Genomic DNA, 23,419 nt, shown 5'->3' with positions numbered 1-23,419 from the left:
TACTCTGTCACACTGAGCCACAGCCCCTACCTATGTGCATGGGCCAGGGAAACAAAACCACCTCCAGGGTGGCCCTTCTATATTATAAAAAACAGTGAGGAAGGAGAAGCCTGTATTAAAGACTGCTATGGTAAAATATGTAGGAGATGCCAAGTATTGAACCCCAAACCTTCAGCATTCACTTCCTCAGTATGCTTGAGCAGAATCACATCCAGTGTTTTGCTCCCTACATTAAATAAAGATATTCATATATAGTGTCACAGTGGCAACCTCCAAGATGTACAGTCACACCCATTTTGTTGATAGAATCAATCCTGTTAGAGCAGTATGACAAAACAATGGAACCAATGACCTAGGGAGGTTGTGGGCTCTCCCACACTAGAGGCCTTCAAAAGGCAGCTGGACAGCCATCTGTCAGGGATGCTTTAAGGTGGATTCCTGCATTGAGCAGGGGGTTGGACTCTATGACCCTTCCAACTCTACTATTCTACAAAATAAGAAAAGGCCTATGCAAAGCACAAGTGTGTTGCTCTTTAAGATTCTAATTCTCATATTGTGTACCAATGGAATGGCCGAATGCAGATGGAATATTACTGATTTCTTAAGTATGTTTAAGCAACTTAGCGGGTGCTTCCAGATGAAAGATTCCTAGCGCTACCAGTCAGAAAGCTTTGTGCAGCTACTCTTCCCCCCCCCCCCTTAAGGGATTTTCATTGAGGATGAAGACAGAAAATGTGGAGGGAAAACTCAGGAAATTTACAAGTGGAAGAAGATAATGACCTGGTTCACTAGACATGGTGGGCTCATCAAGGGTGAGCTACAGTGTGTGCTGGGGACCATTATGAATATGCACCCCCTGATTGGTGTGTTGTCTGAACCCAGCCATCATTGGTTATTTGAGGTTTTAAAAGCCTCATAACCTTTGGTTTGTAGTAAAATTATGCGAGAGTCGTTTAACTCTTGAATAACCCATGATGGCTGGGTTTGGGTAACATGGTACAATCTCAATCACCCTGATTGAGGACTGCATATTCACATGGCACTGCTCATCATAGGTTATATAACACATGATAAGCCCCTCTCATCATGCAAATTGGCACATTGTCTCTGGATCCCTTATAAAATTCTGTGAATGAGAAAGGGAGATGGCACAATGAAGGCATCTGGAAACAGATGGAGGTGCTCTTGTGGACTCCATCTCCTCCCTCTTGCCTTAACTGTGGCTTCACACGACTGCTACAGCACACCAAGTTCCATCAAAGCCATGGTTTCACTCTGTGCTTAATGAGGGAAGAATGGTTTGCATCATACATGTTTTGAATTAGTGAACATATAACATGAAACCATGGGAAGGGAAAGAAGTGGGAAATCAATCTGGAGAGAGAGAGAGAGGGGGGGGGGAAGGAAGGAAGGAAGGAAGGAAGGAAGGAAGGAAGGAAGGAAGGAAGGAAGGAAATAAATGCATGAGCCTGTGTCCTGCTCTCAATCTTTTAATCATAGTTAGGAGATTGGCAGCATCACTTCTGCACCAGGCCAGTATATCAAATTCATTTTGTTCTGAATATTCAGTCCAATCCAGTTAATCCCTGATGTTTCTGTTATTAGACTTAATGGGAGCTGAACGGAATATTCATTGCAGAGCATAGGCGTGCGCACTGCGCAGCACATTTCATTAGGTTGCCAGCCAGGGAATTTGTTTTTAAAAGGTGAACATTTATTGACTACTCAGTCATAAAGGACATTATTTTTATTCATTTATTTATGAAACACTGTAGATTCTGATGCTCTACTCTGTGTTCGGCTTGCCTGTCTGCAGGAGGGCCGTTGGAGTTTGGGGGTGGGAATGAGGAGACACTCCTCAAGCCCCAGCATTGGTGGGGCTTTGTGGCGACACTGGCCAGAAAAGGGGCTTATGAGGCGATATTCGCCTTCGTGGCCCCTCCTCCTGATCTCTTGAAAGTGTGGCTCCTGGCAGAAAGACTCCCAGTAGAGCGACTCCTTTTTGCTCCTGCTGTTGGGAGCAATGGTGCGCTGTCAGGGGCGGTGACAGCAGAGCAGCCAGAGGGCTGTTCCTGCCATGTGGGCGCCGTTTTGGTGCACCATGTGCCCAGTATCATTTACACGTCCCTCTGTTGGTGGAACGTCAGTCGGCGCAGTCGCTCCAGCAAAGGTCTAGTCGCCAAGGGGGTGCAGCTCCTGGCAGAGGGGCTCCCGAGACGGCGATTCCTTTTTGCTCCTGCTGCTGGGAGCAATGGTGCCCTCTCTTGGAGGCAGCGGTTCTTCAGCATGGCGGCAGGGCAGTGGAGGACCGTTCCCGCTGTGTCTGGATCCCCTTCTAGATCCCTACTCAATGTCCCCTTCAATTCGACGATTATTGCTTAAGACATTAGTGTGTGCCTGGGCATCACTTGAACTTATTGGGGAAGTAGACTGCATTTGAAGTTCTTTCTACATTGTGAGGTTTATAACTAAAGTTCCTGTTGGCTTTTATGAACAAATGAGCCACAAAATGGCAATATTAAAGGCTGGTCATAACATCCTATGATATAAACATAATTCAAATCCTTAATGACTGATACATTGGCTCAGTTCAGACATCGTGTCAAAACAGGCTAAGAAAGCTTAACTACAGGTTGGTATGATGTCTGAATTGACAAAGTCTAGTTACAGCTACCAGCCCACCTCCAGAGGCTCCTTCACCATTGAGAAGATGGAAAGAAGATGAGCAGATCTAAGCCATGTTTGTCTGGAAGCTCCAATCTATGGTTTGGTTCTAAACTACAGTTAGCACAAACCAGGGCTTGGTGCAATGTGTGATTTGCACCTGTGTGTGATGTATCATTGTTGACCTGCAAATGAATCATGGTGAATGAAGCAATATATGTCACAGGTGAAAAATTGTCAAGGTAGAATACAAATCTGAAGATTCACATATATGTGGAAATTTGACTTTTCATCACAATCTCAAAACAACAACAAAAAACCCTCAAAATTTTCAACTTTCATTTTGGCAGCCATCAACTGAAATTAGTCTGGAAACAAACACTGAATAGGGAATAATCTTGAACTGGCTGACAGGGTGGGTTTAGTTGGTCTAATTTCCCATCCATCCATCCCTCTCTATTTATTTGATCATTAAAGGCTTGATTAATCATCATGATGAATTTCCTCCACGATTTTCAAAGCCCACAGTGCTTCCCAGTCCAATGGCACAAAGGCAAAGGGGGGAAGGATTTAACTCAGCTTAACTTCGATACCATTTCAGATTGTGTGAAGAGGTTAATCCCAATGCCACATGCTGCTAACATAATTACAGCTCAGTTCGGAAACAATCATGTTTCACAAGCTCTTAGCCTGTTCAGAATAAAGCTTAACTATACAGTACATATATACAGCAATTCCTATTTCAATAGGTTGTATGCAGAATTTGCGATGAAAAATTATATGTGCACATGTGGGAGTGATATATACATACATAGAGATTAGCAGTGCTGTCCTATGCATTACTACTCAGACATAAATCCCATTGAGGCCAATGGGGCTTACTCTCAGGAAAATGTGCATGGGATTGCAGTCTTAAGCAATATCTGGAGGTTGAATGAAGTTCACACTATAGATCCAACATTCGGGAATTATTTATACCACTAACTTGATGGCGTTAATTTATCTAAAAAATCTATAGGGTGAAGAAATCTGATAGAAAAGATTATTTTCTCCTAATGTTAAGATGTGGGATCATCCATAAACCTGATAGGCAATAAGTTCACAGCTGACAAGAGAAAGTATGTTACATAATGTGTAATTAACCTGTAGAATTCAAAGTCTATTTATTAGGACCAAGCAAAAAATATACTAAAAATGTGCTCATTTTTGTGAATTTTGATTAGTCCCAGTAAAAGTACTGCCCAACTGTAGGTTTGGCATTTTTCCCTTCCTGGATCAGCACTTTGCTTTAGCACTCTTTGCCTTTTTGTAGAATCCACTATGACAAAATGTGATGGTGGCCACTAGCCTTTAAGAAGCATTAGACACATTTATGAAGGATAGGTCTATCAATGGCTATTCGCCATGATAGTTAAAGAAGCTCGTCCCCCTCACTTTAGGAATTCTCTCAGACTAGCCGGAAAGGATGTTCAGAAAGTATCTTCTTCAATACTTGAATACACTTTGCTGAGGAACATGAGTGAGGGGGTACTATTACCCTCACATCCTATTTACAGGCCTCCCATAGGCATCTGGTTGGCCACTGCAAGAAAGAAGACGATGGACCAGATAGGTGTTTTTTTTTTTGTCTTGAGCCAGAAGGGCTCATCTTATCTTGGCCTGGCAGTTCTGAGGGGTTGAGTGGTAACCTTGTGTACACTTCCAAAATATACTACAGGAAGCCACAATTGGCCCTAGCTTCCAGACATATTTTTTTTTGCAGTGGCCATAAGGTGGAAAACGTGCATGCACCTTTAGTATCTACATAGTATCTACATGGACTATGTGACCATTAAAGTCCAGTGAGGATTTAGAATGTATTCTCTTTAAAATAAAGATATATGAAATAACATTTAGAGTGAAGCTATGAAGGGGTAATTAGCCAATATGCAGATCTCCATCACAAGTATGATTGAAAGACCAGGACCTCAGTTCAGTGAAACAGCAGACAGATCTTCCTGTGGTTGGAAACATTTATTAGAGGACTAGCAGTGCTACTCTTCAGCTACAAGTAAGGAGTAGAAAAAGTCTCTTCAATCCAATGTCCTAACATTTAGCCAAAAAAACTTCCACTCATTGTTTCTAGTCCTATCCTCCGGAGCAACTGAGAACAATTCTGCTCCATCTTCAGCATGTCAGCCTTTCAGGTATTTGGAGACCACTATCGTGTCTCCACTTAATCTTCTCTTCTCCAACATACCCAGCTCTTTCCATTGTTCCTCATAGGTCTTGGTTTCCAAACCCCTCATTATCCTGGTTGCTCTTCTTTGGACACACTCCAATTTGTCAATGCCCTTCTTCAAATGGGGCGCGTAGAAATGGACACAGTACTCCAAATGTGCCCTGACTAAAGCAGAATAGAATGGAACTATTACTTCTGGTGATCTGAACAATAGGCTTCTGTTGATGCAGCCTAAGATTGCATTCGCCTTTCTAGCAGTTGCATCATGCTGTTGACTCATATTCAGCTTGTGATCCACTGAGGGCCCAATCCTATTGGGATGACCATAAGCCTCTGAACTTGGAGGCTTACGGCCATCTAATGCAGAATGGGAGGAGTGACAGAGGCAATCTTTGCCTCCACCCACCAGTATGCCCTCTTTCCCTCCTCTCTGATGTTGCCAGCGCAATTCTCTCCACTCTAGCTGTGAGGGAGAGGGGCCTGGAAGTTCAGATTCCTGGTTCCAAGGTAGGAGCAGTGTCCCCAACCACGGTCCAGGGATACAAACTACCGTATGCCCTTCTCCAGATTCTGTCTAGGGGCCATAGGACTGCACCCTAAGACACCCAGCTCCATTTTAGATTTATTGCTGCTGCCAAGCTAAGTTTCCCCTATCCTATACTTATGCCTTTGATGTTTTCTTTTGTCCCAAAATGCAAAAGTTTAATTTTATCTCTATTGAAATTTATCTTGTTAGTTTCAGCCTGTCAATTTCCTTTTGAATATTTAACCTGTCTTCTATTTAACCCCAGAATAGCTGTTTTTATAAGGATACTGTTGTTTTTATGTTTTTAAACTTTGTATATTTGTTTTTAATGTTTACTGTTTTTAACTTTTGTAAACTGCCCAGAGAGCTTCGGCTAGGGGGTGGTATATAAATGCAATAAATAAATAAATAAATAAATTCTATAGTGTTGGCAATCTCTCCTAGCTTATTGTCACCTGTAAATTAGATCAGGAACCCCTCTACATTGGCATCCAGGTCATTTGTAAAAAATGTTGACCACCACAGAGCCTAGGACAGAGCCCTACGGCACACCATTTGAGACCTGCCTCCATGAGGATGCAGAGCCACTAATGAGCATTCACTGAGTCCAGTTGCTCAATCAGCTGTTGGTCCACCTCACAGTAGCAGCATCCAACCCCCATTTTGCCATTTTATCTTCAACGAAATGCTGATTGCAATCTAAATTCTGACGCACAAAACTGGTTCGTGGATTGCAACATAAGGCAGCTTGTCTGCAAATAAAACTTTTTACAATGCCCTCAGCTTTTAAATTAAAGAGAGAATGGACAATGTCAGGAACTTTTGTGCTGGGGTACATTTCCTGAACAGTGACAATTCCGAAGATCAAAGACGACTACAAAAGATGAAAGGACAATTTTGTGATATATTTTAGACAGATCCATTATCTAGCCTTGCTTTATCTTTCTGCAAGTGACTTATCTAGCAGAACTTTTAGGAAGGAGATATTTTTGGCTTCAAGGTCTTTAATAAAAAATAATCTTTTTGATCTGACGGCATGGTCTAGAAATTGGAAGGTGTCAAGGGGAATGGATCCGCAGTAGTGCTAAGTCATTTATATGACGCAGCCACCATCGTGGAGCCATCCCAGGGCATTCCCCCCAAAGCTCCAAATTAAAAGTCGGTAGGCATGGCCAGACAGGAGGAGGGGAAAGGAGGGGGTGGACCAGCGAGCCAAATTACTGCTGGAATGCAGAAGGACGCCCACACCAGAGAAACATGTAAAGGAAAAAAAGTTTAAAGATTTTTTTAAAAAACATGTGAAGTACACGGGACGTGCCACAGTGTCTGTGCAATGATGTGCAGTTGTGTGGCTATGCATGGGTGTGGTGCCAGAAAGATTATTTTGAAAAAAGTGGGGGAGGACCCTGCAGTGCTTGTTCCATCCCAGAACCTGCCTGAGGACGAGGAGGAGGGTGGGAGGAAACCGCAGGGAGAGGAACAGGGCACATGGGGCGGCAGCCCCTTCTCCTCCTGGTGAGGTTTGAAAACCCACATTTCTGCTCCTTGCTGTGGGGATAATGTGAAGGAGAGCAAACGCAGGGGTTGGAGGGCTCGCAGCGCCAATGCACCGCCATCAAGACCTGGCCCTGGGAACAGAACAGCCCCATCCTTCAACATGTATGTGATGCCAAAAAATAAATGAAAAAGTTAGCTGCCAGAGAACAAGCCACATTTTTTGGCAGGACTATAAAAAGCTATGCCAACTTGAATAATCACATTCTTCAGTGGGAATGCTGTGGCATTCTAGACACTGAGTCTACAACCCTAAATATACCTACCTGAAAGAAAAGCTGCAATCCTTAATGGAACTCGCAGACTGGATATCTCTGTGAAACCAATGTGACTTACTTCTGAATAGGGTGAAAACTGGACTGCGAGGATACAATCTAAGGGTGCAATCCTATGCACATACAAACAGAAAAAGGTCCTACAACTCCCAGCATTCTCCAGACATCATGGCTGGCTGAGACATGCTGGGAATTGCAGGACTTTTTCCTATCTAAACATGTATAGGATTGCACCCTAAGCATATGTACAATGAATGGGTCTTATTTCTGACTGAAGAAGTTTAGGAAAGCAGCAAGGATGAATTTCCAAGCCCTACCTAGAGTACAGCTGAAGCAAATTGCATACAAAACACTTGCCTCAGCTAGCTTGCCATTTTCTTTGGAAATGACATTCGTTTATTCCATTATTACAGAGAATCCTGGCAGACACTGCTCAGCGGTTGCTTTTCTGTATTGTCCTCTCATCTTTTATTTATTTATTTAAAGACCATTTTTTCTGATTTTGTTCAGATTTGCAATGCCATCCTATCTAATGTGGACTGGCAAAACGCTATTCATTCACCTCGCTTGCTACATGTTCCTTCTCCCACTACATTTACAGCCCTGCCTGGGGTCTTTTTCTTTTCTTTAACTGCACTTCAGTATAACACAGAAAGAATTAAACCAGCAAGAATTTGTTTTAATATTTTTGTTGGTGCTCTAGTCTAGAACTCCAAACGGGGCAAGGGGGCGGGCTTGGCCCTGTTGCATTGAGCCTTGTGAAGTGGCAAAATGTTTCTCTGCTTCCCAAGGCTGTTTATTTGTTTTTATTTACATTTCTATACTGCTCCACATCTAAGACAGATTCTGGAGCATAAGGGTAAAACATTAAAAAGATAAAAAGATTAAAACAACATATTAAAATTGTTCTTTTTAAAACAGAGTACCAATAAAACTTGTGGCTGGTCAATCAAGGAATGCTTCTTGGAATAGGACTCTTTGCAGGAGGCACTGGAAGGAACACATTGTTGGCACCTGCCTGACTTCCATGAGCAGGGAATTCCAAAGAAAAGGGGCCACCACACTAAAGGCTCTTCTCCAGGTGGACTCATCAGGCCATAGGTCCACGTGGAACCATCAGGCGCATGCCCTCTGATGACCTCAGTGACTAGGCAGGTTGGTAAGGGAGAGGGTGCTCTCTTAGTTATCGAGCCTGAGCATGAGGAAGGAGATTCCCCCACTTGCTCCAGAGCCAGGACAGCTCTTGCTGCTGTTGCTTTCCGAGTAACTCCACAGCTTAGTGCAAAGTCTGGGAGATCCATTGCCCTTATCTAGCCTTTCTTGCTATAATGATTTTTGTTTTGCATTTTCGTTGGGATCTAGAGCAGAAATACATTTCCAATAAAATAAGAAAATTTAATTGGCAAATGATTCCTTCCCCCATTACTTTGCACAACTTTTTTAAAAACAAAAAACTTTGGTTGTATGGATGTGCATTACATGATTTTAATGGGGATCTAGTGCTGCATTAAATTCTGTATCACACCTAGCTGTACTATTTTTCCAGATGATTGTAGAACAGCAATAAAGGTTACATTACTTAAACAAAAACAAGGAGTTCTTGTACTATTTTAAAAGCAAACAAATTATTCTGGCATAAGCTTTTGTGGACACTGTCCACTTCATGCACCAGTAGCAAGTAGACAGTGTCCACAAAAGTATATGACGGAATAAATTTTAGTCTTTAAAGTGCCACGACACTGTTGATTGGTTTTACTACTACAACAGACGAACAGGGCTACTCCACTGGTAATTATTTGAACAAGTTATGAGATGGTTTCCTTACCCAGGTTTACTGATTAAATTGCATTTTGCAACCAGTTCTGCATACACCGCTTGCTTTCTATTACTAGATGGGCCATTGGGCACATTTTGGGCCGAACTTCATGGGGGCTTTTACTAGTGCTGCAATGTGCAAACTTCTTTTGCCAAGTTTCTTATCCTGGCAGCACATCCTATGTATAGCTAATATTAATGTAGCCTAGCAACAACAGCAGTGTCAGCTCCAGGTTTTTGAGGATTCTCATAAGAACATAAGAAGAGCCCTGCTGGATCAGACCACGGCTCCATCTAGTCCAGCACTCTGTTCACACAGTGGCCAACCAGCTGTCGGCCAGGGACCAACAAAGCAGGACACAGTGTAATAGCACCCTCCCACCCATGTTTCCCAGCCACTGGTGCACACAGGCTTACTGCCCCAGATACTGGAGGTAGCACATAACCATCAGCCATTGATAGCCTTCGCCTCCAGGAATTTATCCAACCCCCTTTTAAAGCTTAAAAGATTAGTACTTTAAAGATTACTACCACTTTCTTGCTTGACAGGCAGAGAGCAAACAGGCAGTGGCATCTGTTGCTGCTCCTTCTTGTCTGTACCGTTGAGGGACAGGTGAACAAGTAGGTTGGAACGATGAAAAGAAGGAACAACTCCAGGCGGCTCCTGTCAGTGGGCCCCCGCTGGGATATGGGCCCTTAGCAGGTACCCCATCATGCCTACCCTTAACCCTATACAATACAAAAGGTGGGGAAGCTGATGCATTAACAGTGATCAAGCTAGTCTACACAGAGAGAGACCAGTTTCGCAATCCGCTATAGCACCCGAAACATTTACATTTCGTATACTAACTGCGAAAGAGAAAGCACACCTATTTTGTTCCTAGCAAGAGAAAATATGCATCTGGGGGTTCTAATTCGTAGGCTCTCCTCACGGTGATGATGGACTGATACGAGCAGCGGAGCGGACCGTGCAGGGACAGTCACGTTGCACCGACTGAAATACAACTCTAGACTGGGTAGAGATGACTATTTCCCCCAGGTATTTATTTATTTACTGCATTTCTATATCACCCAATAGCCGAGCCTTTCTCGGCGGTTCACAGCTACGTATCCTTTATTTCTTGGCTGCTGATAATATACCGTCACCTTACGGGTGGAAGAAAAAGTACTGTTTCCTTTCTTTAGTTCCTGGGAGGATATACCATAGAGTTCGAAAGCACGCCTGGCTAAGAAGGTGAAGCGCGTTTCGTCACGTACTTCCTTCTTTGGGATCGCGGTCTGATTTCCGGATAGGGGGCCGGCCTATGCTAAATAACTCCGCGCGGTGGTCGTCGTGATTGGGCTTTGGCTGATCGAGGGGCGGGGCGAGAACGAGTCCTTCAGCGGCGCGTGGGCGGATCTATGTTGATAACAGGCTCTTTGCGTGCTCTGATTGGCTGCGTCGCGTTCGGGAGAACGCCGAGTAAAGTGGCGGGGCAGACGCTTGGGTTTGACGCTGTCACACGCTGCTCTCAGGATGAGCCGCAGTGGCTGGAAATGGGTGTCTGCGCTCCGCTTCTTGCTACCTACGGGCTCCCTAACAGGTAAGCGCTCCTCCCTCCCCGCCCTCCGTACTCAGGCCGGGTTAGGGAAGAGCCGGGCAGCTCGGGCTTCTGCGGGGTGGCGGGGCGCTTAGCACTTGGCAGTGCATGGGTAGGTGAGAGACCGGGAGACTGGAAGGGGACAGCGGAGAAAGAGACCCGCTCGCCTGGACTTAAGGCTTCAGGTAATGTTTTGAGGGTTGTATATGTCTGCACAGGGATTATTTTGCAGTGCTGTATATCAGCCTTCCCCCAACCTGGTGCCCTCCAGATGTTTTAGAGTACAACTCCCAGCATTCCTGACCATTGGTCACATGTGGCACCAGCTTGGAGAAAGCTAGTTTAGGGGAAGGTGGTATGGTTGCAGAGAAATGCAATTATGATTGTTACGACTATCATTGTTGTTAATATTATTGTTAATATTATTGTTGTTACGTTTATATTTTGCCTTTTTCCCCTCTTGCAAGGAACCCAAGGCAGCTTGTATGTTCTTCCTCTTCTCGATTTTATCCTCACAAGAACCCTCTGAGGGAGCTTAGGCTGAGAGTCTGGGACTGGCCAAGTGGGGACTAGAAACCCGATCTCCTGAATCCCAATCCAACACTCTAATCACTACACCACACTGGAGAGGAAGGCCTAGTCTGGGTTCACAGGGTGAAAAATAATGGGGCATTGGGAGGAAGGAGACGTGGGGGTCCCATTATGCACCTCTGACTTTGCTGCAGGCTATATGAGCTTCAACTAACCATGGCTTAGCGCATCATCTGAACAGGCCCAATGCATTAAAGTGGCTGGGGAGACTGAACGGTGTTCTGTATGAAACATCAGAAGTTCTGCTATCAGTGCGACCCCGAAGATTCAAGGATGTTTACACCTAACCCACTTTCCTCTGTCACTGCATAGATACTACTTAGTGTACATATAATGCTCAGTACAACTGCCTTGTGATGTAGTTTGGTTTTATTTCCCAATATTACAGCCTTAGAATGAAGCCATGCAAATGCCTGTCTTTCTGAATGGCCATAGGACTAGATTGACCTGATATGCTTTGACCCTTGCACTGACTGCTCTGTAGGCGCAGAATAACGGCACACGGTGCTATTTAGATAATGTAGGTAAATACCTGGGAAGAACGTTCTGTTTAAAAATACACACACCCTATGTATGGGTCTTTGTTTTGGGAACTAAAAGAGATTCCCCAAGGCAACATATATTTTTACACCTTTACAGTAGTATCATATAAATAAATTAAGATATTTATAGCCATGTTTTCTGAACATTCTTCGGGGACAGCCCCCCCTCCCAATAGGGCTCTATGAATGCTAAGTGCTCTCTGTGTGGAAACATATGGAATGAGAAGATGTAAGTACCCAAATCCTAAGAGGTGAGAGGCCTGGTTTGCATATAAGGACAAGCCACTATGGGTGAATTTCTCTGTAGGGCTTGCTGTTTTTCATTTTGAAAATTCAAGCCATGACACACCATGACTTGTCATTGCATGAGAACCCAGCAAAGATGGGTTGGTGGAGTAGTTAACAAGCTACCCAAAACCCATGGCCTGTTTTAGGGTTGTGGGCAGCTTTTTAACCGCCCCAACGACCCACCCTTGCTGGATTTGCATGTAATGACAAGCCGTGGTTCACCCCCTGCTGCAGTTTGAATTTTCAAAATGGCAGCTGGAGCCACAACAAGAAGCCCCACAGGGAAATTTCACCTATGGTGACTTCTTGCTTTGTGCAAACTGGTTAAATGACTGAAATGAGGAATGTGATGTTTCTTTTGTGCCCCAACCTGGTCCAATTATTTTCTATGGAGACAATTTGGAAGGACGTTCTGCTTATACAGAGATGGGAGCAGGTATTCTAGTGTTTTATACAAATCATTGCTCAGCTTTCCTCAGACATATCCATGTCCATCACCCTAGAACTCCTTAGAAGAAGGGTGGGATAAAAAATGTTAGAAATTAAGGCATATTTAGAATTTTATTACAATTTCTTACAATCAAAAAGCATATGTCTCCTTTATTCACTCCTTCAGGAACTGTGGCATAGCTAAAGAAGCATTTAACCCGTCTCAATGAACAGGACTTCCTTTTGCTCTTATCCACTTCAGCTGCTCTTTTCCATTTACTTGTATTAGCTCAAAGACAGGACCTCTCATGCTGTTTGCACTAGGGCTGTGCACCCCCTCCCTGAACCGCTTCGGATCCTGATCCTGATCTTCCGGATCGGGCCCGAACCAGTTTGGGTCAATCCGGACCTCTGCCAATCTGCTCTGGAACTGGATCCGGAGGTTCGGATCAATATTTGGCCCCCATTTTGTTCCCCCTTCCCCACTTACTTGCCTCCACAGCGGACAGCAGAGGCAGGTAAGTGGGGAAGGGGGGAACAAAAGGGGGCTGAATAAGTTCCCCTCACTCCTTACCTGGCTCCTCCGTCTGCTGCTGCATGGACTGCAGCGTCGCTGGCGCCAGGTAAGCCCCCCTCACCCCTGCCCCGTTATCTGGCTCCGCCTCTGTCACCACATGGACTGCGGTGGCGCCAGGTAAGCCCCCATCCCCCCACTTACCTGGGTCCGGAGCTTCGGAATGGTCCAAATCACTTCGGACTGTTAACCGCTTCGAGCTGATCCGGACCTCCCCCGATCCACTCCGTAACCGGGCTTCGGACATTTGGATCGGCCTGCTCTGGATCTGGGTATCCGTAACGGAGTGGAGCACACCCCTAGTTTGCACTAGGACAGTGTGTGTGTGTGTGTTTGTATTAAAGAGCCCTTTGCCCATATCTTGGCAGAAAGCACAGAGGAACTTAATGAAGGGGAGAGGGTATGAATGCAGTGTGTTTTCAGCAGGGTGGGCTATTGGGTTGTCTGAATGCAGCACGTTTTCAACAGGGTTACTTGTTAAACATGCAGTATGGCTTGTTAACCACCCTGAACAACCCAACAAGCCATGGGTTCTCAAGGTGCTTGTTTGATAAAAATAAACCATACTGCATGCTTAACCCATGGTAGGTTAGCGTGTAGTGCAAACCAAGCCAAAGAATTTTTTGCCAGAGGCAAAAAGGCAAAATGTTGACTAACAGTACAATCCTATGCATATCTACTCGGAAGTAATTTCTATTGAGCTACTTCCAAGAAGCTATCTCATATACCAGGTTAAAAGGGTATGTGGTATTTTAGCCTAAAATGCATCCCCCACCCCGCTTCAGCACAGCATTACTAACTTCTTAATGTCCAAGGGCTGAGAGTGAATTGGGGGACTGGCGGACGGATGAATTCCTACATTTCTCTTATCTAGTGCATTGATTATTAATCACTATTGGAAATAGGATGCTAGGTTAGTCAGACCATTGATCTAACCAATTCGATCTTCCCAGAGTGCAGGTCACGGAATAATGGGCGTAAGTTGCAGGAAGCCAGATTCCAGCTGGACATCAGGAAAAACTTCCTGACTGTTAGGGCAGTACAACAATGGAACTGATGACCTAGGATGGTCATGGGCTCTCGCACACTAGAGGCATTCAAGAGGCAGCTGGACAGCCATCTGTCAGGTATGCTTTAAGATAGATTCCTGCATTGAGCAGGGGGTTGGGTTTGATGGCTTTATAGGCCCCTTCCAACTCTACTATTTTGTGATTCTATGAATTCAAGCAGTTCTGCTGCAAGTAATGTGGCACAATTAAAGTGGTGGAAAAATCAGGGACAGTTCTGCAAAAATAGTTGGCCTTAGCATTTAGTGACATGCTGAGGGATAAGACTACAGTTGTACTTTGCAATATCAAAATTGTCAATGACTATCAAGGTCTCGTTGGATTGAAAACAAGGGCTATCTCCGTTAGACCTTCACATTTCTGATTAACTCAAATGCGGTAACTGGGATTATCAGTGATCTCTGGCCTCTGAATTTTATTGCTGTCATGAATGAAAGATTTCAGACTTGTCTTACTGGTAGGATCAGAGTGTAGCAAAGGGGAATGAGATTATGGATGTGTTTTCTGGCATAGATAAACTCGTTGTCAAGGTCAGGTACTGGAAGATTGTAACCGCAGTGGAAAGCCATACAAAGATACAACCAATATCAACTTGATTCAGATGTATTCTCTGAACCCAACCATTAGGTGGCAATTGTTGTTCAAACAACTAACTCTTAAAATTAAACTAATATCTGAAAAAGGCACAATCCTAGTTGGGGCAGGAAGGAGGGGGATCCCCCATAATTCCTTTGCAAGTCTGTAGTAGGAATTGCTAACAGCAAGGTCAGTGCTAATTTTATTAATTAGTTTAATAGGGAATGTGTAGCAATAGCGAAAAATCAGCTGATTGCTTTATCTATCAGGCAGGGTTGGGGGGGAAAGAAATCAAGTTCATAGGCCCTAGAATTATGTTTTTAGGAGCCAACCCTGTGCAGAAATACAGTGGGGTGGGGAGTGAAAATATTACCTATCTGCTTATAATTTGGGGCTTTTGCCAGGCTCTCAATCTGACCTCAGCTCAATAGTGGAAACCACCACTATGCTGGTAAAACTAATGCATATGATTGAGCTGCCACATTCTAGCCTTTACTTACTCATTATGATACTTAGGGTGTGGTGTTGTGGAAATTAAAATATTTTTAATGCTGGACCAGCATGTGCAATTGCATATTTTTTAGGATGTGTGGCCTTCTCCAATCCATCTCATACAGCATCTAATGCATGCTTAAATTGGTCTTTGGGGCATGGTAAGCGCAAATGCACAGCTGCACTGATTCTGTAAACATAGGTGTTCAGAATCTTCCTGTCCTCCATCTTTCTCCCTTCCGCTTGCCTAGATTTTGTTTTTTCTTTGTTTTCTGATAGGCTATTTTGACATCTACTAGATTGGAACTGGAGGACAAAGGTACATGTATATTGTTGGATAGACGTGTGTGGGTATCACTTCAGTGTTGGCAAGTCAGCTGCAGAAAACTGGTTCGGTCTTATTATTATTATTATTATTATTATTATTATTATTATTATTATTATTATTTATTTATATAGCACCATCAATGTACATGGTGCTGTACAGAGTAAAACAGTAAATAGCAAGGCCCTGCCGCATAGGCTTACAATCTAGGACTACCAGCAGCTGTGGATCACAGGTGACATCTGTGGTTCCTCTCCACTTCTATAACTTCTCTGTTTTGTTGCAGTTCTGTCCTTGGGCACCAAGAGGCATCTTTCCACAACTGAGTTCATACCTCGGATATGTATCGTGGGCAGTGGGCCTGCTGGATTCTACACAGCACAGCACCTGCTGAAGGTAACTGGCATATTTACAAATACCTATGAGTGTGGATTTTTATCTCAGTTGTGGCTTCTGGCAGAATTTTGAGACTATTAGCCCCGAAGGGTAGAATTCAAATAATGTGTGCTTCAAACGATTTTTTTGCATGGGCTTTACTGGTTGTAGTCCTCACCAGGGATTCCAGATTTCCAGCCCTAAAATATACAAAATCGTGGCTAGGATGGGATCGTGAGAGACCAATGCATGCCAGGCTGGTGGTAGTGGTGACTATATTTTCTCATATTCCATGGGGTGCTGCTTTGGAGGATCGTGTCTTGGGGCACAGGGGTGGGGGTTGAGGGGAAGCGTGAAAGGCTGCTGCTAGAAAGAGGGAGCTGAAGACCCTTTGTGCACATGCACGAAAGACAGTGCGCTGCACTTGGGATCCCAGCCCATGAGACCAGGTTTTTTAATTTGCACTGTTTGTGCTGAGCCCATAACTTGTGTTTCTATAGCAGAGGAGTTGGATTCAAATTTTGTTTGCCATGAATTGGGTAGAGCCGTGGCACGAATTGTGTCTTGGTACCTATTGGATAGTGCCTGTGGTATCACTGGTGATAAGTAACATTCCCACCCCCACCTGCCTCATAGCATCTTTTTTTGTTATGATCAAGGATTTGCTTTCTACAGCATATATTAGGATTATTAAAAATATACTATAATGTTGTAAATCCATCCTTGTATATTAGTGTTGTCCCTATCAATACACAAATGTAATCTAGGAATTGATCCTTATAGTGCAATATGTTTGCAAGAAGACATTCCTATTGAGTTCAGTGGTGTTTAACAGGAATTTATTTATTTTATTTTATTTATATATTTATTTATTGCATTTGTATACCGCCCCATAGCCGAAGCTCTCTGGGTGGTTGCTTAACTAGATCACCATTTGTTGCTTAACTAGATCACCACTCCCCAACCTGGTGCTCTCCCATTGGCTGGGGCTGATGTGATTTGTGGTCCAAAACATCTGTAGGGCACCAGGTTGGGAAAGTCTGGTTCATAGCATGGCTTTAGAGCACAATCCTATGCTTTTTTGGACAGAAAAAAGTCCTACAGCTTCCACAATTTTTCAGCCAGTCATGCTGAAAACGTCTGGGAGTTCTTGAGCTTACTTCTGTCTAAACATGCATAGGATTGAGGTTTTAAGGAACTTGCTTTAGTGAAACATGCAACACTACAGATATTAATAAACTGAAGGAAAAATTTCAGGGTTACTTAATTTCTCGCAGAGAATTTTAGTCAAGGGCTAAAATGCAAAAAGTGAAGGTAAATCTTAGCAAAGGAGAAAATGAAATCCTGACCTTGGTGAAGTCAGTATGCAAACCATTGAGTGGGAGAAAAATTTACACAGTCGTTGTCTGGAATTCTTACATGCTATTAGTCTTAATCCTTGCAAGGGTTTCAGGTTTTGTTGGTGGAGATGGTATCTTTGATTGGGCCACCTTGTTGTTGGACTTGGAAAGAGAAAGTAGGCTTTGTAGCTTCGCACAGCTCCTTTCGTTTTCTAGGCAAGGCTGATTAAAGAGGTTAGGTCAGGTAGGTTAATTAGCACATCAGAGGCTTTTGGAGGACTGGAAATCTCTAACAAGAAAGTCAGTTCATGAAAGAATATGGAAGGGAATGTAATTGGGAATCAAGTGTTCCACTGCTTGCATTTACTAAAGAATATGATGCTGTTAAATTATTTATTTATTTAAGGATTTTTATGCTGCCATTCAGCCAAAAAAGGCTCTCACGGCGGCTTACAAAAGTATTTCTTGACAGTCCCTGCCCACAGGCTTACAATCTAAAAGACATGACACAAAAGGAAAGGGGATTGGGAGGGAGGAGGAGGAGGGGAATTATTAGGAACTCTCTCTCTATTCCCGATCTTTTTTTGAGCTTCAGAGCTCTCCTTTAGTTGTAAATGGAGGAAATGATATTATTGTTGCTGGTGTTCAGCAACAAAATTTAACTGTGAAGGATGATCCTGAAATATATAACAGGCTGACACTGAGGAAAGAAATGGATGTTATGGCTCTTCTCCAGCTCTTCAAGGACACCACTCTCTGCGGGTGGGTCTGTGATACTACCCCTATGTTTTGCACAGTTCTCTTGCTTTCTTGGTGCGGGATGGAGGTGAGTCTTTGCGTGGCATTCATAAAGTCTTGCAAAAGTCCTCTTTGATTGTCAACAGACTTTTTTTAATTCATGGAATTTATATCATAGAATCGTAGAATAGTTGTGTTTAAAGCATCCCCGACAGATGGTTGTCCAGCTGCCTCTTGAATGCCTCTAGTGTGGGAGAGCCCACAACCTCCCTAGGTTATTGGTTCCATTGTCGTACTGCTCTAACAGTCAGGAAATTTTTCCTGATGTCCAGCTGGAATTTGGCTTCCTGTAACTTGAGCCTATTATTCTGTGTCCTGCACTCTGTGATGATTGAGAAGAGATCCTGACCCTCCTCTGTGTGACAACCTTTCAAGTATTTGAAGAGTGCTATCATGTCTCCCCTCAGCCTTCTCTTCTCCACGCTAAATATGCCCAGTTCTTTCAGTCTCTCCTCACAGGGCTTTGTTTCCAGACCCCTGATCATCCTGGTTGCGCTCCTCTGAACATGCTCCAGTTTGTCTGCATCCTTCTTGAAGTGTGGTGTCCAGAACTGGACGCAATACTCAAGATGAGACCTAACCAATGCCGAATAGAGGGGAACCAGTACCTTGCATGATTTGGAAGCTATACTTCTATTAATGCAGCCCAAAATAGCATTTGCTTTTTTTGCAGCCACATCACACTGCTTTTCCTTCAAGGAGCTCAAGGAGGCATGCATGATTCCCCCCTTCCATTTTATCTTCACAACAACCCTGGAAGGTAGGCAATGGTGGCCAGCTGAAGAAGGGAACATGGCTTCTGCACCTTTCATTGTTGTGAAGAAGGAGGGAGTTATACCTGCTGAAACTCCCTATGCAGCTACACAGGTGTAGGAGCAAAGTCCTCTTTTTCAGCTGGATATCCTATGTTTAGGCTGAGATAGTGAACTTTCTAAATGAGCGGGGTTTTGTATCCTGGTCTCTTCAATCCTAGTCTGACATCACAGCTTCACCATACTAGCTTTCTGACCTCCTTTATTAAGGGACATGCTGAATTCCTGCCATTGCATCTATTCTGCACTTTTACAACTGTTTTAAGCCATTTAAAGTGTCATGGCTTCCCCTTGATGAACCATGGGAATTGTAGTTCTATGAGAGTGCTGCTAGTCAATGACGATCCCAAGCCTTTTCACAGAGCTACAGCTTTGGGGTTTTATTGATTTGGGAGTGAAGACAGCTGAATGGGTTTCTGGTGGGGAACTGTTTTAGATGTGTAGTGTAGTCACGCTGAATTTTGAAGTGTTTTGTCTGCTGTAGATTTCCCCCTATCCCAATTCCCACTTCTGCTGAAAGCTATGACACCATATTCCCCAGTTAGATGGTGAGAGCAGCAAACATTTTAACCGAGTCATGGGAGAAATCTCTTCTGGGAACACTAAAATTTCAAAGCTGTTTTTATTCATGCAGGCCTTTGGCATATAAGCTGGTCTGTTACTGAAGGCAGTTTTAATTGGGTGCCACTTATTTTTTATGGTTGTATTTTTAATGTGTTTGTTTTTATGTTATGTTTTAATTAATCTGGATTTTCCTATCCTACCTTTCTGTCTTGAGCACCATTTTTTGGTGGGAAGGCAAGATAGGAATGAATTAAATAATTATTGAAACCTTGCATGCATATTTTTATCTGAATTGAGGCCTTGCCCCTTTGGCAGCTGGGATTGTGACAATAAGCAGCGGATTAACTCCTGCTGGTTAGAAGAGGAGCACTTGTGATTAGTGCTTGTGTACTGATCATTTATTTATTACATTTTTATACCGCCCAATAGCCGAAGCTCTCTGGGCGGTTCACAAAAATTAAAACCATGAAGAGCATAAAAACAACCAACAAATTTAAAACACAAATACAAAATACAATATCAAAAGCACAACCAGAAAAAAAACCACACAGCAAAAAATAATATAGGTTAAAATATGAGATTAAAACAGCAAAGTTTAAATTTAAGTTAAATTAGGTGTTAAAATACTGAGAAAATAAAAAGGTCTTCAGCTGGTGACGGAAAGAAAACGATGTAGGTGCCAAGCGAACTTCTCTTGGGAGCTTGTTCCACAACCAGGGTGCCACAGCAGATCAGTATGTATTAGCGCTCATCCATGTATGGATTGTTCCAACATGTTTGTGTGAATCTTATAACTAACTATTGATTATTGTCGTACCATTCCAGGGAGGTGATTAGAAATTTTTGCTCATGTTTTCACCTAACTGCAGTTACTCTTTACATCTGAACTTGTTCTAATTTGTGCTTAGTCTTGTTTAGGGAAATAAGGGGCTGCCTTGAGTGTGCTGCATTGGTGCTGTGTTCCCCTAAACCACACGCTTTCACTCATGCGGGGTTGCGCTGAGTAATCCCCACGCCAAGGCGGGAGCACGGGGTTTCCGGCGGTCATCCAGGTACTGGAGCTGCCCCACCTGCCCTTTTCCTGGCTTTCAGCAGAAGAGCCAGAGTGACCTCACTCCCAGTGAAAAAGTCAGGGTACGTTTCTGACTTTTTAACCACGCAGCTTCATGGAAAAGCCCTGCGGTGGCTGCAAAACTGCGGTTGTGACGTATAACTGTTGCAGCACCAATTCGTAACCACTGCGGGGCTTAGAAGACATATAGACAGCCCCCAAGTAAACTTCAAGCAGTGATTTACAGTCGTGTGAAAAAGAAAGTACACCCTCTTGGAATTGTATGATTTTACATATCAGGACATAATAACAATCATCTGTTCCTTAGCAGGTCTAAAAATTAGGTAAATACAACCTCAGATGAACAACAACACATGACATATTACACCGTGTCATGATTTATTTAACAGAAATAAAGCCAAAATGGAGAAGCCATGTGTGAAAAAGTAAGTACACCTTATGATTCAATAGCTTGTAGAACCACCTTTAAAAGCAATAACTTGAAGTAATTGTTTTCTGTATGACTTTATCAGTCTCTCACATCGTTGTGGAGGAATTTTGGCCAACTCTTCTTTACAATGTTGCTGCAGTTCATTGAGGTTTCAGGGCATTTGTTTATGCACAGCTCTCTTTAAGTTCCTGCCACAGCATTTCAATTGGGTTGAGGTCTGGACTTTGACTGGGCCATTGCAACACCTTGATTCTTTTCTTTTTCAGCCATTCTGTTGTAGATTTGCTGGTGTGCTTGAGATCATTGTCCTGTTGCATGACCCAATTTCGGCCAAGCTTTAGCTGCCGGACAGATGGCCTCACATTTGACTCCAGAATACTTTGGTATACAGAGGAGCTCATGGTCGACTCAATGACTGCAGGATTCCCAGGTCCTGTGGCTGCAAAAAAAGCCCAAATCATCATCCCTCCACCACCGTGCTTGACAGTTGGTATGAGGTGTTTGTGCTGATATGCTGTGTTTGGTTTTCACCAAACGTGGCGCTGTGCATTATGGCCAGACATCTCCACTTTGGTCTCATCTGTCCAAAGGACATTGTTCCAGAAGTCTTATGGTTTGTTCAGATGCAACTTTGCAAACCTAAGCCATGCTGCCACGTTCTTTTTAGAGAGAAGAGGCTTTCTCCTGGCAACCCTTCCAAACAAACCATACTCGTTCAGTCTTTTTCTAATTGTACTGTCATGAACTTTAACATTTAACATGCTCGCTGAGGCCTGTAGAGTCTGAGATGTAACTCTTGGGTTTTTTGCAATTTCTCTCAGCATTGCACAGTCTGACCTTGGGGTGATTTTGCTGGGACGTCCTCTCCTGGGAAGATTGGCAACTGTCTTGAATGATTTCCACTTTTGAATCATCTTTCTCACTGTAGAATGATGGACTTTAGATTGTTTGGAAATGGCCTTATAACCCTTCCCAGATTGATGGGCAGCAGCAATTGCTTCTCTAAGAACATTGCTGATGTCTTTCCTCCTTGGCATTGTGTTAACACACACCTGGATGTTCCAGACCAGCAAACTGAAAAAACTTTGGCTTTTATAGAGGTGGTCATACTTGCTGATGATCAATTAATCACGGGCATTTGATTAGCAGCACCTGTCTGCTACTTAGCATCTTAATTCCTATGGAAGCAGTAAGGGTGTACTTACTTTTTCACACATGGCTTCTCCATTTTGGCTTTATTTCTGTTAAACAAATCATGACACGGTGTAATATGTCATGTGTTGTTGTTCATCTGAGGTTGTATTTACCTAATTTTTAGACCTGCTAAAGAACAGACGATTGTTATTATGACCTGATATGTAAAATCATACAATTCCAAGAGGGTGTTTTTTCTTTTTCACATGACTGTAGAATCCTGGCTTGTTTCCATAAGCTATAGTTAAAATTAAGCACAGTTCCAGGTTCAGATCATGGTTAATTGAAAATGGACACGAAGCCTTCCGATCGCCTCTTCTTGGCTGCACCGGAGGGGAGGGGGAGTGCACATAACATGAAACCATAATTTAGTGCTACATCCAAAGCAGATCAGTGTCACCTTGCTTTTATAATACAGATGATTATCAAGGAAAACAAAGTAGTTTAACAAGGGGTTAGTTTTGCATAATCAGACATAATTCTTATCACCATTGAATGCCTGTTTTGCCTAGTACTTGATTGATTTCAGAAGTAAAATCAATGGCAACGTGTGTTAGGAGAGAAAAAACCAATTAAAAGTGGCATGCGTACATGTGCATTTGCCCCATTGAGTTCTAAAGATAGTATGAACAACACTGGCCCATAAGAAAAGTCTACAGAATCCACTGTTGGGCAATACCTTTGTTAGAACCAAGCAAAATGTCATAAAAATAGTGTGCAAGCTTTCAAGTTCTCCAATAGTTTCAATCAGATTAGACAATACAAAAATCAGGGGGTGGGAAAAAGAAGCAAAACAGAAAAGTACAAAGATTAGGCCAGGTGTTGGAGCTACGAGATCTGCATTTAAACTTGATTTCAAGATGGAGATTTTGCGAAGTGCTGTAGGTATCAGGCTGCACCTAGGCTTCTGGGATGAAGAAGCAATGGCTGAACCCGATTTCGGGGGTGGGGGGAGAGAATTAAGTCCCTTCTGTTATCTAGTCTACCTCTGTGCATTTTTGATTCAGAGTTTTATTAAGGATTTGGGATGGTGTGAAAAAGAAAGCCTCCTAAATGTCAGGAGGTTCCATTTCAGTTCCTGGCTAAATGGGAGGACTGTATTTATATCCACCTTCATCCAGAGCTCATTGGCATTTCTGTCACATTGGGACTGGCTGTCAGTGGTTGCCTTTTCAAAGGGAATGGGATCTAATCATGAGCTGCAAATTATGGAAGCCAAGTCAGGGATATTGTGGCAGTTTCAGGGAAGACAATGATGAATTCTGTGTTGGCTTGTAGTATATGGGACTGTTCTAGAAGCTGATTTCTCAAGGGT

General features: G+C 43.3%; 1 protein-coding gene across 2 annotated transcripts in view; it reads left to right on the top strand.

Moving 5' to 3' along the window:
• Positions 1-10,524: 10,524 nt before the first annotated feature.
• FDXR (ferredoxin reductase) overlaps positions 10,525-23,419 on the top strand; it is a 34,220-nt gene continuing 21,325 nt past the window's right edge. For both annotated transcript variants that reach the window (XR_010025190.1, XM_063120256.1), the window contains exons 1-2: positions 10,525-10,638; positions 15,806-15,915. Coding sequence is in view for 1 of the 2 variants with exons in the window: in XM_063120256.1 (XP_062976326.1) it covers positions 10,572-10,638; positions 15,806-15,915 (177 nt within the window). In the remaining variant the exon portion in view is untranslated. The remainder of the gene's footprint in view (positions 10,639-15,805; positions 15,916-23,419) is intronic.

This window comes from Elgaria multicarinata, chromosome 3, assembly GCF_023053635.1.
Source record: "Elgaria multicarinata webbii isolate HBS135686 ecotype San Diego chromosome 3, rElgMul1.1.pri, whole genome shotgun sequence".
Lineage (NCBI taxonomy): Eukaryota > Metazoa > Chordata > Lepidosauria > Squamata > Anguidae > Elgaria > Elgaria multicarinata.
This window is presented reverse-complemented; position numbering and strand designations above follow the sequence as displayed.